Source organism: Artemia sp. Qi Xiang Cuo, chromosome 17, assembly GCF_049724085.1.
Source record: "Artemia sp. Qi Xiang Cuo chromosome 17, ASM4972408v1, whole genome shotgun sequence".
NCBI classification, from domain to species: domain Eukaryota; kingdom Metazoa; phylum Arthropoda; class Branchiopoda; order Anostraca; family Artemiidae; genus Artemia; species Artemia sp. Qi Xiang Cuo.
In genome coordinates, this window is record NC_142810.1 from 24798338 (window position 1) to 24818257 (window position 19920).

At 36.0% G+C, this 19920-nt stretch overlaps 1 protein-coding gene across 1 annotated transcript in view; it reads right to left on the minus strand.

The window, feature by feature from the left end:
* Positions 1–668: 668 nt before the first annotated feature.
* The window catches only part of LOC148942037 (uncharacterized), a 21516-nt gene continuing 2264 nt past the window's right edge, over positions 669–19920 (minus strand). The window contains exons 2-4 of the mRNA XM_089103215.1: positions 12409–12526; positions 3420–3552; positions 669–991 (exon numbers count right to left, since the gene is read on the minus strand). Coding sequence (XP_088959341.1) covers positions 801–991; positions 3420–3552; positions 12409–12526 — 442 coding nt within the window. The 3' untranslated portion in view covers positions 669–800. The remainder of the gene's footprint in view (positions 992–3419; positions 3553–12408; positions 12527–19920) is intronic.

Below are 19920 nucleotides of genomic sequence, written 5' to 3' on the forward strand. Positions count from 1 at the left end.
ACAAATATACATGTACCTAAGTGTAGACTGATCAGCAAACCATTTTATATAGATCAGTAATATAAACCAATACAACCTAGTTTTCGTACAACCAGAACAAACTTAGTTTACTATCAGTTCAAAACCTTTCTCTCATTCCTCTTAATCTTTCTCGCCATAGAAAGTGGGATAAGACCAAACTTTTATTTTACAGCTTATTATTTGATATACGGTCAGTTAAACGCATACCCAAAACAATGTATAAACAACTCCTCTAAAGAAAATGAATTCTTTCTTAAAATCCTGACAAATTCTATTTAGATCATTTTACCCGCTTTCTCGCTGTGGTATATCTTTTACTCTCATATATCTTCATTCTTCACTTTCATTTCTGATTCGTTCTACCCTTGATGTCGCATGTATTGTAACCGCATATTTCTTTGAACTTCACTTTTGTTTTGAATTTTTTTTTATTCTTGATGACGATTATCTTCGAACCAGATATTATTTTTTTCTTCGCTTTTGTTTTCGACTCGTTGTAATTTCCCCTGACACAAGTATTCTGAGTCGATATTTCTTTGTTCTTTATTTTCGTTTATCCTTACTTTATACTTTTTTTTCAATATAATTTAAATTATATGATGGGATGGGTCAGACTCGGTCAGATCGTATTGGTCTTATCACGTTAATAATATATTTTCTTAATTTGTCCTCTAGGCATTATAATTACCCTTTTTACCCGCTCTGCTTGCTCTAGATACTATGAAACTACTTAAAACACCTTTTGTATGCCAATTTTCACAACAAAATAGGTAGCCGTTTTAGACAAAAAAATAAATGCATGAATACATACATAAATACACAGTTATTGCTAATTTAAAAAGATAGCATTTCTTCGACTTACCAACTTCTAAATTATGAATACTAAAGTCAAGGAAGTATTTTCGCTGATGCCAATGATTCTTCCCAGTTTGCAGTATTGCTTTTGTTCTACAACTGACTGGGCCAACAACTAAAAAGACAGGCTGTAAAATATTGGGTAGGGAAATAACTTTGAAAAACGTAAAAATAGGCAAATTAAAGACGAAATACCGTAAAATTTTACATTTTTTTGGCAAAAGGGACAACAGCGTACTAAAATATTTTTTTAAAATATATAATTAATTTTTTTTTTAAATTAAGTCATTTTATATTTTAAAAAATTAAAAAAATAATTAAAAAAAAACAACACACCCACTTACGCACAGACCCCCCCCCAGTCACAAAAGCGTGTATATGACAAAACTGGTTAGAGTATTTTTTGGTTAGAGTATTTTGAGTTTTAATATTATGATTGATTTTTCTAATTATTCAATTATTCTAAAAAGAAACCAATAAAAAATAAACATTATTCTAAAACTGATAAAAGAATACTTCTTTCTGTCGTATCTACGAGGTAGGAAGGTACAAGAACTACTTGTGATATTTGAAATATGGTATCTTCTGATTTGGCTAGGACCTAACAAAATATAAAGACTGCCAGCAATTAGAACTGCGTGATCGAAAAGTTTGGAACATTTTTTGATTGGAACAAAACTGGAAACATTTTTATACTATACAACTGCATTTTTATATTGACTTACTTGACTTATGTCCCATCCGTCCTTGGAGGTCGTTTTGGGGCCTCTTCTTTAACCAGTTCATTGATGTGCCTCCTGTAGGTACTTCTGTTGTCGGCCAGGCAGCAAAGTTGTGGCAGGTTGTAAGGTGAAGTTTTCTTTCCATCTCTTCGAAGGGCGACCTCTGGGTCGAGAACCGTGTACTTGTTCATCGAAGGTTATCGTCGGGAGACGAGTGCTAGCCATGCGTTGTGTATATCAAAGCCATGTGAGTTGGTGTAGGTTTATTTTGTCCAGTATTGTAAATTTGACTTTCAGAGTATGGAGAAGCTTGAAGTTGGAGAGTCTGTCATGGAAGGTGATACCAGCGATGCGTCGCAGAGATTTGGTTTCAAAGGCAGCTAGGCGGCGTTGATCGTCTGTTTTAAGCGTCCAAGATTCACAGGCATAGATGGCGATCAGAATAATGAGGGACTAGAAGAGTCTCGATTTGAGAGTTGTTGCTAAGTTCTTATTCCTCCAGATAGGCATCGGAACTTTAAGAACGGAGTTCGCAAGTGCCAGGCGTCTATTGCTGTCTTTGATTTGGTTTTTACCATAAGTGAGTAAGCTTGAACGGTAGATAAAGCATTCCATCCACTCAACTGTACCGTCACTAAGCTAAAGGCTGAGGTTTAACTGTAAACCAAATTCGTGTGAACATCGCATGGCTTTCGTGTTTAGGTATTGATTGCCATCCCGAAGAGGTTGCTGGGCGAGTGAACGCTGTTAGCCTGAGATTGTAGATCTTGAAGGGACTCGGCTCTTAGGACTATGTCATCAGCATATGCCAGTTTGTCTATCACCACTCCTCCGACAAGGGCGCCGGGCGTTTTATCTGTGAGTGAAAGGGCTGCAGTTAGGAAGAGATTAAACAGCACCGGGTGATATTAGACAAACTTTAAGTACTACGGTACAGGTTTTTAATCTATAGGTAAGTCCCTCTCCAGTCATGACGCGGCTACTGAACTTCATATACATGTCTTTGATCAGCGAGATCAGGTTGGATGGGATGCCAAAGTGAAGAAGGATGTGCAATAGACCTTCTCTCCATATCCGATCAAAAGCTTGTTTAAAGTCTATGAAAAGGTGGTAGATGTTCGGCCAAGTTTGCTATACTTTTCCATGATCTGCCAAACAGTGAATATCTGATCAATTGTTGATCTATTAAGTCAGACGCAAGCTTGGACGTCCAGAAGGACTAATAAAGACGTATCTCACATGCGCCTAAGCACGACTCCGATGAGGGTTTATGCTATGTTGCTGGTACGACGTATTGGGTGATAGTTGTTGTAGACAGCTTTTGAGCCTACTTTAATCAAAAGAATGATCGCAGCCTTATACCAGGGTGAAGGGAAGTGAAATATACTCCAAACAGCTGTTGTAATTCTGTGGTAAAGGTCAAGGAGGGGTTTGCAGTTTACCTTCAGCAGTTCGGGTTTCATTCCGTTGGGGATGAACGCGTTGTTTGTCCTCAAGTATTTGATAGCTGCTTGTATTTCATAATGAAGACGGGGAGGACTTGGATCTGTAGAGGTTATAGGGAAAGTGTTGAGAATCATAGGGTCTGGGTCGATGTCCAGATTCAGTTTATTTTTAAAATAAACTGAATTTATATTGCATACTTTTAACTACAATTTTATGATGACGTTTAAAAAAATAACTTTAAATTTTAATACCCAAATATTAGCAATTACATTGAGTCTTCAGATAATATTATTACAACAATTTAACCAACTAGATAACAGTATTTCTAATTAGCATCTCACTTAAAATACAAGAAAAAAACGTGATAATACTCACTACGATCTGATTCATCATCAGCAATGTTGTTAAAATTTCCAAGGATTTCTCCGTGACTTTTTGTTTGAGAAAACCATTTGTCGGGAGTAGGATTGATTGAGAGGTTAATGGAAAATTCCCCAATTTGGACGTTCTAAATATAAATAAAAGAATAAACACTAAAATAATTAACCATCCTAAAGTAAGCATTAAATTTTCTTTGATGGGTTTTTGAACAGACCTTTGCTTCGGGGATCCAGATCAAGAGGGGAAACGAGAGAGATGCAAAAAAAATCTTTGTGGATCTTTTATTGTTCAAGAATGTCTGTTAAAATTCTTCCAGGAAAATTATATTAGAAAACAGCAACAAAGAAAACAAAATATTCTTTTCAGGACTCGAGACGCTGCCGAGAAACAGGACATACTCTTTAATTTTTACAATCTAAAAGGATAAAATAGAATTGACCCACTAGAAGTGTATCTTTAACTTTGCAGTGTTTTTTTTCTTTAACAAGAATTTGCCTAGGAGGTTCCATATTTTTTTAAAGGGGAGGAGGGGAGCTATCTTTAAAACAAAACAAATACGTAAATCCCTTCCATAAGAAATATAACGAATCATATCAGAACCGAAGATGTCTTCCCCTTCCTCCTACATACAAACTTTGCTTCTGGTGTTTCATTTATTCAAAACACTGTATTTAAGAAAGCAACACACTCGTTTAAAATAGGGGCAAATCCCACTGGTTCGATGATAAGACTTACAAGGCAACTCCTAATAGCTCCCATTAAACGTCAGGTCGCGGTATCACATACATATTTTGTCAGAAAAAAATCACGCTTCAAACTTTTCAACTCCGTGGCCTTATCACCTAATTCCAATCAAATTCCCATGAATAACCAACTTAACTGATTAGCTGATTCGAACCAAATTCCTATTAGACTTTTATATAACCAGTTTATCTTAAGCCTGTGATGATTCTGTGTGATTAATTCAGTGACCTTGACCTAATAGGCGAATAGTTTAAATCAGTGGCAGATCCAGGGGGGGGGGGCAAGGGGGTTGCCTATTTTCCCCCCCATCCCCCTAAAAAAATCCTAGATCCACCCCGGGGTTATATTATTTATTTTTTGGACTTTTTGTTTTAAAAAAATATATTTTATAACTAGTAATAAGGGAATAACCACAGTTTAAGTTAAATAAGTGAGAATAAAATTTCACAAATTGGGTTGAAGATTCTTTCGCTTTTCCACTCACTGAATCTCGTTTTACGAACCTTCTTTCGTCTATGAAATAAATTCGCCCCATACCCAGTCTGTGATATGTCGAAACTAAAGAATTATTTTCCCGAGTGCCGACTACTGATAACCACAAATTCTGTCCAATGCGTGTCAGTATGCAGCCGCTGGTACCGCACTGGATTAAATAATTGTCCCAAAAGGGGTATAAAGGACAAGCCGGTTTATTTTTTTTGATTCTAGTTTAATAAAAAAAAAATCCCACGACTCCAAAGTCGCAAGCACCTCAACCCCGACAAAATCCTAGCGCAAAGAGATCTGTAAGAGGAAGCAGAATCGGCACCTCTTCGCCAAAAACTACTACGGGACCTAAAACCAACTCCGAGCTACCAAAAGGGACTAAACCGTCTGCGGTAAGTGTAGACATTCTTAACTTTGAATCCGAAACAATTCTTCTTAGTGAGAAAATTAAGACCCTGGAAGCCAGTTTATCGGCATCTCAAGAAGAAAATCTAGAAATCCGGACAAGGTACTCAACGTTTCTCTCAGAAATGGAGGAAAAGAACAATCAAATTAAAGTGTAGACAGGTCATTTGGAGGTTAAAGGCTTTCTTATAGCCCAGCTGAAACAAGAACTTTCGGTGGCTATCGAAACCCACCTTTTTGACCCTTCACAAACTTTCCGAGACCAAGTTACCATGTTTACGCAAACGGACAATGATTTTAGTGTTGCTAACCGAAACTCACCCCCTGATAATGAAGTGCAAAACATAAAATCTAGCCCAAGCGTAGCCCACGATTATGTGATCTTAACATACGAAATGAATCCTGGTGATACGTCATCACATAGCGCAAGTGTACCCATTCCGACTCTCGCAGTGAAGAGTGACGTAAGAACGTACGACAGTAACGTAGATTTGTGTAGTGTTTTAACTTGTACTGACAGAGAACGCGTTTTCGCTCATATCACTCCTGACTTTTGGAAAATAAGAGGGCATGTGCGAACAAGCACGCCATTATCATTGCCTGATAGTCGTGCTTGCCTGTGTCAGCGACAACCTTGCGAATGCCAGACAAAATTTTTTCTACACTCTACCCAGCGGTAACTCACCCACCTTCACGCCCCCCAGCCCCCCCCCCCATCCCTGAATAACCCTACTTTAGTATCCCCTTTCAGTTTTCCTCCCTCTCTAATACTCATTTCTCCCCCACCTCTTCCCAAAATACCCTGGTATAGCCATTTTCGAAATTTTCAGATAGCAGGAAAAAGGATTCACAGGGAATAGATCCATGCAGAGTTTCTAAAACTTTAAATAGTGAGACGAACACTAATATATTTTTTGCTCATTGTTTACCCTTTCCATCTCGTTACCCTTTTCCAGCCCTTCATGATGACCGTTTTAACCGTCGGAACGGTTTTGCAGCCCTTCATGATCAATCAGATAGCTTAGTTATTGAATTAGAAGAGCCTGAAGTCTCTCTCCCACATAAACAGATTTTTCCAAAACAGACAAAAGTAAACAAACGTAAAGTGGTTGAAAAAGAAGTGTCTCAATCACATTTTCATTTTCCTTCTTTTTTAACTTTAAATGCGGAAAGCGTTGATAAAATGGGAGAGCTTGAGGGTTATGTTCATGTAACCGTAGCTGATATTAATAAAGCTACAGAAGTACATAAACAAAGTCCTGAACATCTTACAATACAAGGTTACAAACAATTTATTAAACTAAGACATCAGAATCATCCGTTGGGTAAGAAAGGTGGCGGCGTCTCGTGTTTCATACGTGGGCAGTTGGCACCGCGGGGTCTGCAGAGTCCCCAGACTGATTACTATATGAAATAATTTGGATTATGATTTGACCAAAAAAGCTTCCGAGATCTGTAACTGGTATTGTTATTGGAGTATTTTATTGCTCACCTAGTCTGGCATCTTTCCAAAGAAAGGTCTTTGATGGGTTACAAAGGGTTAGATTTGTGTGTTAATTTTATTACTTCTAAGTACCCCAATGTTGTAGTTTGCGGTACTGGTGATAAGAACGATCTAAGAATTGAAAGTTTTCTCAGAAGTCAAGGAGTCGAGAAACTAAACTCAACGTAATTTGCACAAATTTGTCAGAATATTATAATGAACCTCAAGACCTACCTCCCCTTGGTGGTAGCGACCACTACATTATAAAGTGGGCTCCTTTGCCCTCATATAAAGTAAAATATGTCATTGAGAAAGTTTCCTACCGAGCTCTATCGGACAGGGGTCTTTTAGACTTTAGAAATTGGATTACCCCATAGTCCGGGTTTGGGTTAGCAATTTTTGGGGGGCCTCATTTTACCCCCCCCCCCCGTGGAAAAAAAAGCTTACCAATATTTATGATTTTAAATTATTGAAAATATTATAAATTACGCCGGGGGAAGGACTTTTATTAATTGTTTTTTTTGTGCAAGTAACTCAATTTTACGCGGGTTTAAATTAAATACAACTATGTTTTTTCGTTAGTTTATTATTTAATTTATAAATAATTTTGGGATATTTATTTAACATGTGGGGGGGGGGGGTTAAATTAAAGCCTGTAAAAATGAAAAATTTTTTTTAACGCATTTTTAACAACCCAAACAAAATGTGTTGTGTATTCTGCATATTAGATAGATAGATGGATAAGTGTATTTTAAAGCCAAATATACGGTCACGAACACAGTAAAATAACATTAATGAAGTTTCGCCAGAATAATCCAGTGTTTGCCGCGTCTTAATGTAAATAAAACGAACCAAGAGTATCAGAAAATTCCATATGAAGGCGTATCTTTAAATACCATTTCTGAGTATCAAGTTCTTAGTATAATAAAGAAGCTTAAACGAACTAGTATAACTCCCATAGATATTCCGATTGAACTAATAAAAGCATGTCCTGACAAATTGACTAAGCCCCTAACACAAATTTTTAATTTCATTTCAACTTCTTCAGTTTACCACAATTAGGGAAAACGGGGTATGTTACTCCAATCCCTAAAAAAGGAAAAACTGAACTTAATTTCGATGGTGTGAGGCCAATAACTTTGACCCCCTTGTTCAGCAAAATGTATGAAAGTTTTGTAGCAAATTGGCTAAAAGCTGAAATTGAACCCCTCCTTGATCCTCATCAGTAGGGTAACAGAAAGAATACATTAACATCCCATTATTTAGTCAGTCTTTTAAATTTTATTAATTAAAAAAGAACGTTTTCCACAAAATGAGTTTTTCAACGAAAAGCAAAGAACTCAATTAAACAAAAATAAGAAAAAATTAGATCAAATAATCTACCAATATTGAAACTACCACAAATCAGCATAGATAAATAAATGAAACACAACCTGAACAGAACTGAAAACACCGAACCGAGTCAAACTCAAAACGAGTAGAGACTAACATAAATTGTGCTCAAAACTCCTATGCCTTCCCAAGGCCAGAACATATTTTGCACTTTACTGAAAAAATATACATTTTTTTACTTTTATCACTTTAATAAATCAAATAATATTAATATATTGATTACTAAATATCAGTATATGTAAATTAAAGCAACAATGCACATTAATTTGTATTTTTTTTTCAGTGAAGTGAAAATTATTTTGTGGCCTGGGGACGGCCTAGGAGTTTTGAGCCCAACTGATGTTTATTTATTCTCGTTTTGATTTTGACTCGGGTCTTTATTTTAATTTCTGTTCGTTTTGTGTTTCATTAATTTATCTATGCTGATTTGTTGTAGTTTAACGCTTTGTAGATTATTGGATTTTGATCATTTTTTGTTTAATGTAGTTCTTTAATTATCTTTTAAAAACTTATTGTTTTTAAAAAGTTTTTTAATTAATTTCTGTTTGTTTTATATTGACAGTCTTTTCAGGGAAAAAGATAATAATGGTTTAAATCGTTTCGTTTTTTTAAGACTTTATAGTTTAGCCTGTTATTTGTATGCTGGAGAAAAATTCTAAGCAATTTTTAACAAAATACACCCTTTTAAAAATCTGGACACGATTAGTAGTGTCTAATTTAGTTTAATAACTCCTCTAGTTGACCTGAAATGGAAAACTTGATACCATTCGCAAACAAATCTGTTTACTTTCTTTGATAGCTTGGATACATTTACGCTATTTGGATTTGGTTAAATTTTAAGAGCAGAAGTAGCCCCAAAAGTTTGAACATAATACCCTCAATCGTTCTTGGGATACTGCTGAGATGTCTGATTGGGAATTAGCATTAACACAGTGCATTTTGATTTAATCTTAAGGTAACATTTAGTTTTTAAACATAATGAGCAAATGGGAGAGTGGGCGTGGAAGGGGGATTAGTTGCCCTCCAATCACTTTCGACTAATAAAAAAGCAATAGCCATTTCAATTTCCAATCAAATGAGCCCTTTTGAAGTTTCTACGTCAACACTTTCAATAAAAACCTTATATGCCCCCAGGGCATAACTTACAACCCTTGCCCTGAGGACTGGGGAGGGGGGTGTCACCCGCAAAGACCTAATTTCCGGTACTTTCTTCTAGGTTGAACAAAATGGCTATCTGACAATTTTGATTGGATGTGTTTGGGGGAATGGTGGGCGTGAGAGGGGGTTAGTTACCCTCCAACCGCTTTCGACTATTAAAAAGGGCACTATGCTTCTCAATTTACAACTGAATGAACCCCTTTTGAAGTTTTTACGACAGCTCTATCTACAAAAACCTTATATACCACCAGGGCATAACTTACAACCTTTGCCCTGGGGGCTCTGGGGTTTGTCATTCTTAAATACATAATTTCCAGAGCTTTCAACCACGTTGAACAAAATCGATATCTCTAAACTTTTATTGAATGTGTTTGGGGAAATGGTGGGCGTGAGAGGGGGGTTAATTACTCTCCAAAGGGCAATTTCAATTGCCAATCAAATGAGCCCTTTTTGATATTTGTACAACAACTTTCTATATAAACCTTATATGTCCCCAGGGCATAACTTACAACCCTTGCACTTAGGGTTATCATCCTCAAAGACCTAATGTCCAGAACTTTCAACTACTTTGCAAAATAGAAATCTCAAAATTTTGATTGGATGTGTTTGGGGAAATGGTGGGCGTCAGAGGGGGTTAGTTACCCTTCAATCACTTTCGACTATTAAAAACGGCACTAGCCCTTTCAATTTTCAATTGAATGAGCCCTTTTTGAAGTCCCTACAACATCGTTTTCTATAAAAAAACTTATATGCCCCCACGGCATATCTTACAACCCGTGCCCTGAGGGCTGTTGGGGGGAGGGTTTGTCATCCTTAAAGACCGAATTTCAAAACTTTCAACTACGTTGAATAAAATGACTGTCTAAAAACTTTGATTGGATGTGCTTGGGGAAAAGGTGGGGGTGAGAGAAGGGGGGGGGGGGGTAGTTGCCCTTAAATTACTTTCGACTATTAAAAAAAGCACCAGCCCTTTGAATTTCCAACCGAATGAGCCCTTTTTCAAGTTTCTATGACAAAGATTTCAATTAAAACCTTATATGCCCCCAGGGCATAACTTATAACCCTTGCCCTGAAGGCTGTGGGAGGAGTGTCCTGCTCAAAGGTATAATCTCCTGACCTTTAAACTGCGTAGAACAAAATGGCTATCTCAAAATTTTGATTGGATGTGTTTGGGGAAATGGTGGGCGTGGAAGGGGTATTAGTTGCCTTTCAATTACTGTCAACTATTAAAAAGGGCACTAGCCATTTAATTTTCCAATCGAATGAGCCATTTTTGAAGTTTCTACGACAATGCTTTCTATCAAAACCTTATATACCCCCAAGGCATAACTTACAACCCTAGCCCTGAGGGGTGTGAGGGGGAGGGGGGTGTCATCCTCAACGACCTAATTTCCATAACTTTCAACTACATTGAACAAAATGGATATCTCAAAATTTTGATTAGATGTGTTTGGGGAAAAGGTGGGTGTGAGAGGGGGATTAGTTGCCCTTCAATCAGTTTTGACTATTAAAAGGGCACTAGCCCTTTGAATCTCCAATCGAATGAGCCTTTTTTAAAGTTTCTACGACAACGCTTTCTATAAGAACCTTATGTGCTCCCAGGGCATAACTTACAACCCTTGCCCTGAGGGCTGTGGGGGAGTTTCCTCCTACAAAACATAATTTCTATCTGGAAATCAAATACGCTGATGTTAGTTGATGTTAGGGTGTTAGTTGCCTTCCAATCACTTTCGACTATTAAAAAGGGCACAAGCCATTCCAATTTCCAATTGAATGAGCCCTTTTCGAAGTTCCTTCGACAACTTCTTTGATACGAAGTGCCATGGTCTAAGGAAAAAAACTAACAAATAATACATTGTGCCAACAACGTTCGTATATGCCCTCAGGGCATAACTTAAAACCCTTGCCCCGAGGGTTGTTGGGGAGTATCCTCCTCAAAAACATAATTTCTATCTGGAAATCAACTACGCTGATTAAAATGGCTATCTCAAAATTTTGATTGGATGTGTTTGGGGAAATCACTTTTGACTATTAAAAAGAGCAATAGCCCTTCCAATTTCCAATCAAATGAGCCCTTTTCCAAGTTTCTACGACAACTCCTTCGATACGAAGTGCCCTGGTATGGAAGAAGAAGAAAACAAAAAATAAATAATACAACGGCCACCATCGTTCTTTACTTAGGCAGTGCGATTGCGCTGCCTATGATTTTTCAGCATGTTGATGAACCTGGTAAATGGCTAAACTTAAAAACAATTGATTTTAAAAAGGGTTTCGATTTGAATGACCATAACATTTTATTTTCTAGTGAATCCTGGAGTGAATCCTGCTGTTGTGAAAATGATTCAGAGCTTTTTAATAAATAGGTTCCAAATTTTAAAATATAAGAAGTCTTTCTTTGAACCCGAGCCAGTTTTTTGTGGTGTACCTCAAGATTCCATTCTGGGTCCTATTCTTTTTCTAGTTATGACCAATGATATTGCTAATGATTGTGAAGACCGCTGGAAATATGTTGACGACCTTACCCGTGGAGAAATTTGTGAAGCAAATGAATGTAGCAAAGCTCAAATTTTAAAAGATAACGTTAAAACTAAAGCTTCCAGTTCAAATATGACAATAAATCTTCAATTTTAACTTCTTCTGAACCAAATTTTTTACCAACTGTCTCTGATTCTCTTAAAGTCAGGAAGACTAAACTCTTGGGAGTTATTATTACCAGCGATTTAAAATGGGAAGCAAACACATTTAGTCTAGTAAAAAGGGCTGCAGTCATGCTGGGCCGATCACCTCCTCCGAATATTTACATCTTTTATTCGCCGAATTCTGGAATATGCAGCTCCTGTATGGCATTTTGGACTGACGACTGAGCAAAGAGCCAGAATCAAAAGAGCTCTAATGATAGTATTAAAGCAGGCAGAAATGTCGTATGAAGAGCTGCTGACAAAGTTTAAAATGCAAACTCTGAAAAAAGAAGAGAGAAACTCTGCATGGATTTCGGAAGAATATCTATGATCCACCCAATCCACAAAACCCTTTTCCCCCTCAATCCACAACAAACTGACTCCCGTGCACGGTTGCAATTTCTGTTGAGAAACTTCAGCCGGTATGCTGTACCAGTCAGTGGCTAGCGAAAAGTTTTATGCCTAGCTTCGTAAATATTTACAACGAAAATCAGTAGGATTTATTGGCTTTTTATTTGATTTTTTTTTTTTTTGTTCTTTTTAATATCCAATTTTTAATGTGACTATATGGTAGTGCCATGAAGATTTTTATGAAAATAAAAGTTTATCTATCTATCTATTAGCACGAAAGCCATACCTTCTTACAAAGTACTTTCAACTTTCTATACTCTTGTGCATCAGGCAAATTGGACACCTGAATTTCATTGATTGTACAATCAGCAATAAAAGGTTGGTCTGCACTTGTGTTTTCATACCTAAAAATAAGTGCTTCATAACATAAATACCAAAAATCATTAATATACATAATTATAACGCTTTAACCCAGAGTTATGACCCTAAATCCTCACAGATGCTCATAAGAAGATATGAAATCATTTTTAAAATTTTAGCATTTTTTCAAGATTTTTTTTTTAACATTTTGTTCAATGTTTTTTATATGAATTAAACATTTTCTTACATTCTTTAAAGTATGATCCGAAAGGCAACAACGAAAATCCACAAAAAAAATGGATGGGGCATAACACGTAGATAGATACATATTTTTATTTATGAAATATACATAACGTTATAAAATACACCTGCACACATGCCTAGTGGCATAATGGAGCGCATTAAAAATTACAACAAATTATTAACACCGTTAGCAATTAAAAAAAAAAAAAAAAAAAAAAAAAAAAAAAAAACTCTTGGATAACTGCCCAAATATAAACATGGTAAATAAAACCAAAATCAACTTTCAGAGATAAACTTCCTCACCATTCTGCGAAATTGCTGGTAATCAGCGCACTCTGTAATATCCAGGGGAATAGAATTCCACACTTTCGGACCAATATGCCTCAAACTAAATCCTGCTCTCGTTGTTCGCCTAAACTCGTGTGAGAAATTGAACCTGAGTGATGTCGGATATGAATGACGCTGCGAGTTAAGAGGGAAAATTCCATGGAAATGTGATGCTAACTCGCCAAAAACGTAATTGTGACATATCAGGGATATTGCAATGAAATGAAGTTGATGTAAAGAAAAAATTCCAGCTGATCCAAAAAGATGAGTAACAGAAGACCTATTATCAATCTGAAAAAGTATCTTCATCGCTTTATTTTATAAAATTTGAAGGGGTTCATAAACTGAAGGAAAAGTTGAAGCCCACACTGAAACACAATATAGAAAAAAAGGGTGGACCAGAGAAAAGTAAATTGATTTAAGTATATTAACCGGAAAAAATGGTGGAAACGGTACATAATCCCAACATTCCTAGAAACTTTTACCGATAGAGTTTTAACATGTTCATGGAACGACAAATTTTCATCTATAATTATCCCAAGATATCTAAACTGTTATACCAGTTTCAGTTCCACATTATTTAAATAAAGAGAAAAAAACATTAGAATTGACTGAACCAACTCGGGAAAATAGTATATACTGGCATTTCCTTTCATTTAATAGAAGAAGGTTTCGACAATACCACTCTGAAGTATTTGATAGAGTACTTTGGATTTTCAGGAAAAGCTGTTTTAAATCAGAATGGGAAGAAAAAATCACAACATCATCCGCAAACAAAACAATTTTGCAGATAGGAAGAAACTCAGTCAAATCATTAATAAAGAGAAGAAATAAGGTAGGACCCAAAATAAGGTAGGACGTAGAATATTGAAGTAGACACGTTAATACACATAATAACATATTAAGCCAAGACTCTGACATTAAATACTTACAGATGAGCTTCAATTCCAGAAGTAACAGTAAAACAATCAATATTTATTTGTAGAATTTCCAAGATTTTTTGAAAAATATATATTCATTTTCTTACACTCATTAAATTATAGTTTGAGAGTCAATTTAGAAAGCCCACAAAAGCGAATATAGGAACAACATAATACCTAAATTTCCAGCATGATAGAATTTATTTTAAATTCTTACACATGATAGAGTTATTTTCTTTTTTTGTTCTCTCATTTTAAGTTGTTTGGTTTGCTTGATCTTTATTTTGTTCAATTTTTGCTTTTTTTGTTTTTCTTTATATTTTGTGTTGCTCCATTTATTATACCATTGTATACTGTGGGTGAAAAATGATTTTAATTATACTGATACTACTTACAGTCAAAAACAGTAGTCATGCTCAAAAATCTGAGGTCTCTTCCTTCTTTCCAGTATTTTTAATATCTTTTTATATAATTAAAATATTAAAAAAAATAATTTGAGGCGATGAGCTATGACACTGATACGCATGTGTATTAAGACCCATCGAACGACTCTAAAGAGGAGAACTGTGTCTTTGATTCCGGATAATATTATATACACCCTTCGGTTTAAAGGATCATATCTTCTTTTCTTGGCCCTAAGTAATGTTAGTTTCACAACTGACTCAAGAAAATGAAAACTGTGGAAGTTACAAATCAGCCCTCCTTTGTGCCGGTCACTATTTTTACGGAAGCTGATCAAGATTAATAAATCAATATTTACCTTCAAATACAATTAACTAGGTATTTTGATAGTAATTAGGTTACTACCTTAACGTTCATAAAAATATGCAAAATATATATTATGATAATTAAAAGCGTTTTTTAGAACAAAATACTGAATTATCGAATTTGTAAGTTTGCAAATTCTCACAAATTACAACTCAGAGTGACATTATATGGTTTCTTGCTCCGACTTTTTTTTAAAAGCATCTTTTGTAGTTCAGGGTGCCAATCAGGGAGGGAAATTCCCCCCCCCTCAAACCTAGATTTGTGAAACACCTTTTGTTGCCATTATCATGCCTATGTTTTTGAAAGTATCTTCATTTTTTACATGCAGACTCTACAGTTAGGTCATTCCAGAAACGAGAGAAACATCTCGAAAACCAGCTTAAACTAAAGAAAACTTCATTGAGAAGACAAAACATAATAACTGACAGTTACAATAGTTTACAATCAACAATACTTTAAAAATAATGTTTAATAATCATTAATAATACTTAAGTATTTATTAGGTGCAATGTTATTCTTTGAAATTAAGTAGGTAGTTGTTATAAAGCTGAAAAAATCAGAAACATAAATAACTGTTCTTAAAAAGAACAAAAAAATCTTATTCTTGTTTTTTATTTCCTTCATTTTGAAATCTATTACTATTTTTTCATAAAACTATTTTGAATATTTAAGCCCTTCTATTTTCTGGACACAGAATGATTTAAGAAAAATCTGATCAACCAAAGTGAAAGTATTTTTAGTTATACTATTTTGTATTTATTTCCTCCCTATAGTCGAAATATTCTTTTAAGTTTTATTCTAATCGCTGACTTTGGAAAACTTCTCGTTTGCGTTTTGCTTTTCGCAAAACATTTCCGAATATTCATCAACTATAATATAATAAATTCCGAGTAAAGAGATAAAATACAAAAAAAGGGTTTTACAATAAAATTACTTATACTCTCAAAGTATATAAGATTTAAAAGCAAAGCCTCTCATGAAGAAAAATTAAAAATGAACTTTTATAACCGCAGAGACCTGATTTGCATATTTCAAAACGTGATGTGTAATTTGTTAAGAAACTTAAATTTTTAAACTTTAACACAGTTTGCAAGGAGAGATAAGAGATACGATATTTATTTTAAAAAATGGCTTTCACAAGCCCTGAAGGGCCGAATTCAGATTTCGGAGTCATAAGAAAAATCATAAAAATAGCACAACAAATAAAAAAACTGGCAAAACAATATCAAAAACAACAATATCAGAAAGGCAAAGCCATTCAATTGTAAAAAAAATTAAGAAGGTTAAAAAGGTTAAAAACTAAAACTAAACTAAAAAAATTGAGATAAAAATAGCGTTAAAAAGGTTTAAAAGAGAAATATAAGCAAGGGGGAGGGAATAAAAGAACCAAACACACATAAAACTTGGGCATCACCAGTACCAAAAAAAATACAAAAAAAAAACTATTGGTTTATTTGATCAGTAATGAAGAGGACAAAGGTTTTTTATACCTGTAGGTTAAGCAACGGATGGGGGACAAGATAGGGATGGGATCAGAAACAGCACGTGGCAGGCGGTGTCTGGAGTGTCTTTTGGGGAAAATGTTTTCCGTGCGAGGATTTATTATTGCATTTTTTGTAAAAACAAGGCACAGCGTTCCTCTTCTGCGCTCAAGAGTTTCCCGCTTGGCCTTTTTTAGAAGGAGTGAATATGGTACCATAGCTTCTTTAAAAATTATTCTTAGGGCTCTTTTTTGAATAGATTTAATTTTTTCTGATTCATCACGGTAGATGCCAGAATTCCAAACTGTTCAAGCATATTCAAAATGCGGGCGGACAAAGGAAGTATAGATCCTTAAAGAATGGGATGGGGGGACGTTAAATTTATTCAAGAGCTTAAGGAGAGACATGGACGCATTAGCTCTATGGAAAAGTATATTTTTCACGTGGATATCCCACCTTAAATGTTAGGAAATTGTAACCCCAAGTAATTTAAAGGAAGACACGGAAATATCTGGGGGGATAGGGTTGAGGAAAAGGGGCGAGGTTTTACGGAAACAAATTGGCATTATCATAGATTTAGAGGGGTTTACTCTCATGTCTAACTCCGCAACGTCATCGCCGTATTACTGAGAATGCTCATATGGTTACTTACTAAGTTTCGGTATTAGGTTTCAACAACCGTAAGGTCATCCACAAATTTCAATCTGTTGGGAAATTCCTTAGCGATGCTATTTATACAGACAGACAAAGGAGGTGGACCTTGGGGTACTCCATTGTGTACAGGGAGGTGGCTGGAATATTGACTCTGATATTTGACTACCTGTGATCTATCTGATAAAAAAAGTGGCAACCAATTTAACCAGGAAAGAATCAATGGTGAAATCAGTTACAAGTTTCTCAACTAAAATTTTGTGGTTAACAAGATCAAATGCTTTTTGAAGGTCAATGTAAATTAAATTTAGCCAGCAATTAGGTTTTTCGAGAAAAATTCCCAATTGAGTCAATGAGAAAAACAAGCTAATGGGAAGTAGAGGTGGATTTGATGTTCCCGAATTGTCTCAGGTCAGTAAGAGGTTGGATTTTCCCCTTTAGCCAATCTGCGAGGAATCCTACATATAGTTTAGAGAAAATAGGAGTGAGTGAAAAAGGATGAACACCTTCAAAACCAGGCTTTCCGTCTTTCTTTTTCAAGGGGGTTATGAAACCCTGTTTCCAAATTTGTGGATATTGGCCAGACTCAGTAATCATAGGCAGCGCAATAGCACTGCCTAAGTAAAGAACAATGTTGGCACAATTTATTATTTTCTTCTTTTCTTGGTCTTAGAGCAGGGCACTTCGTATCGAAGAAGTTGTCGTAGAAACTTCGAAAAGGGCTGCTTTTATAAGAAATTGGAGTGGCTAGAGCCCTTTTTAATAGTCAAAAGTGATTGGAGGCCAAATAGCTCCCCCCACGCCCATCATTCCCCATAACACATCCAATCGAAATTTTGAGAAAGCCATTTTATTCAGCGTAGTTGATTTCCAGAGAGATAATATGTTTTTGAGGAGGTCACTCCCCAACATCCCTAAGGGTAAGGGTTTTAAGTTATACCTTGGGGGCATATAAGAACGATGTTGGCACAATGTGTTATTTATTATTTTTTTTCCTTTAGACCAGGGCACTTTTTATCAAAGAAGTTGTCGTAGAAATTTCTAAAAGGGCTCATTCAATTGGAAATTATAGTGGCTTGTGCCCTTTTTAATAGTCGAAAGTGTTTGAAAGGCAACTAACACCCCTTCCACGCCCACCATTTCTCGAAACACATCCAATCAAATTTTAAGATAGCCATTTTGTTCAGCATAGTTGATTTCCAGATAAAAATTATGTTTTTGAGGAGGACTCTCCCCCACAGCCCTCAGGGCAAGGGTTGTAAGTTATGCCCTGGAGGTATATAAGGTTTTTATAGAAAGCGTTTTCGTAGAAACTTCAAAAAGGACTCATTCGATTGGAAATTGAAAGGACTAGTGCCCTTTTTAATAGGCAAAAGTGATTGGAGGGCAACTAACCCCCTTCTCACGTCCACCTTTTCCTCAAACACATGCAATCAAAATTTTAAGATAGCCATTTTGTTGAACGTAGTTGAAAGTTCTGGAAATAAGGTCTTTTAGTATGACAACCCTCCCCCCTCCAACAGCCCTCCGGGCAAGGGTTGCAAGTTATGCCTTGGGGGCATATACGGTTTTTATAGAAAGCGTTGTCGTAGAAACTTCAAAAAGGGTTCATTTCTTTGGATATTTAAATGGCTAGTAGCCTTTTTAATAGTCGAAAGTGATTGGAAGGCAACTAACACTCCTTCCATGCCCACCATTTCCCCAAAAACATCCAATCACAATTTCAAAATAGCCACTTTGTTCCACGCAGTTTAAAGTTCAGGAAATTATACCTTTGATTAGAACACTCCCCCACAGTCTTAAGGGCAAAGGTTATAAGTCATGCCCTGGGGGCATATAAGTTTTTATTGAAATCTTTGTTGTAGAAACTTGAAAGGGCTCATTTGATTGGAAATTCAAAGGGCTAGAGCGCTTTTTAAGTCTCAAAAGTGATTTGAGGGCAACTAACCTCCCTCTCACGCCCACCTTTTCCCCAAACACATCCAATCAAATTTTTAGATAGCCATTTTATTCAACATAGTTGAAAGTTTTGGAAATTAGGTCTTTAAGGATGAAAACCCCTCCACCCCCTAAGCCCTTTGGGCAAGGGTCGTAAGTTATGCCGTGGAGGCATTTAAGGTTGTTTTTTTTTTATAGAAAACGATGTCGTAGGAACTTCAAAAAGGGCTTATTCAATTGGAAACTGAAAGGGCTAGTGTCCTTTTAATAGTCAAAAGTGATTGAAGGGCATCTAACCCCCCTCTCACACCGAACATTTTCCCATACACTTCCAATCAAAATGATGATATATCCATTTTGTTCAACGTAGTCGAAAGCTCCGGAAATTAGGTCTTTTAGGATGAAAACCCAAAAGAGCCTTAAGCGCAAAGGGTTGTAAGTTATGCCCTGGGGTCATATAAGGTTTATATAAAATGTTGTTGTAGAAACTTCAAAAAGGGCTCATTTGATTGGAATGAGAAATTGCGCTTTTTAATAGTCGAAAGTGAGTGGAGAGTAATTAACCCCCCTCTCACGCACACCCTTTCCCCAATCACATTCAATCAAAGTTTAGAGATAGCCATTTTGTTCAACGTAGTTGAAAGTTCTAGAAATTATTTATTAAAGGATGACAAACTCCCCAGAGCCCCCAGGGCAAAGATTGTAAGTTATATCCTGGGTGCATATAAGGTTCTTACAAATAGAGTTGTCGTAAAAACTTCGAAAGGTGCTCATTCAATTAAAAATTGAGAGGGCTAGTGCCTTTTTTTAGCCATTTTGTTCAACGTTGCAGAAAGTTCTGGAAATTGGGTCTTTGAGGATGACAACTCCCCCCCCCAGCCCTCAGGGCAAAGGTTGTAAGTTATGCCCTGGGGGCATATAAGGTTTTTATTGAAAGCATTGTCGTAGAAACTTCAAAAGGGCTATTTGATTGGAAATTCAAAGGACTAGCGCCTTTTTTAATAGTTGAAAGTGACTGGAGAGCGACTAACGCCCCTTTCACGCCCACCATTTTCCCAGACACATCCAATCAAAATTTTGGGATAGCTATTTTGTTTAACGTAGTTGTAA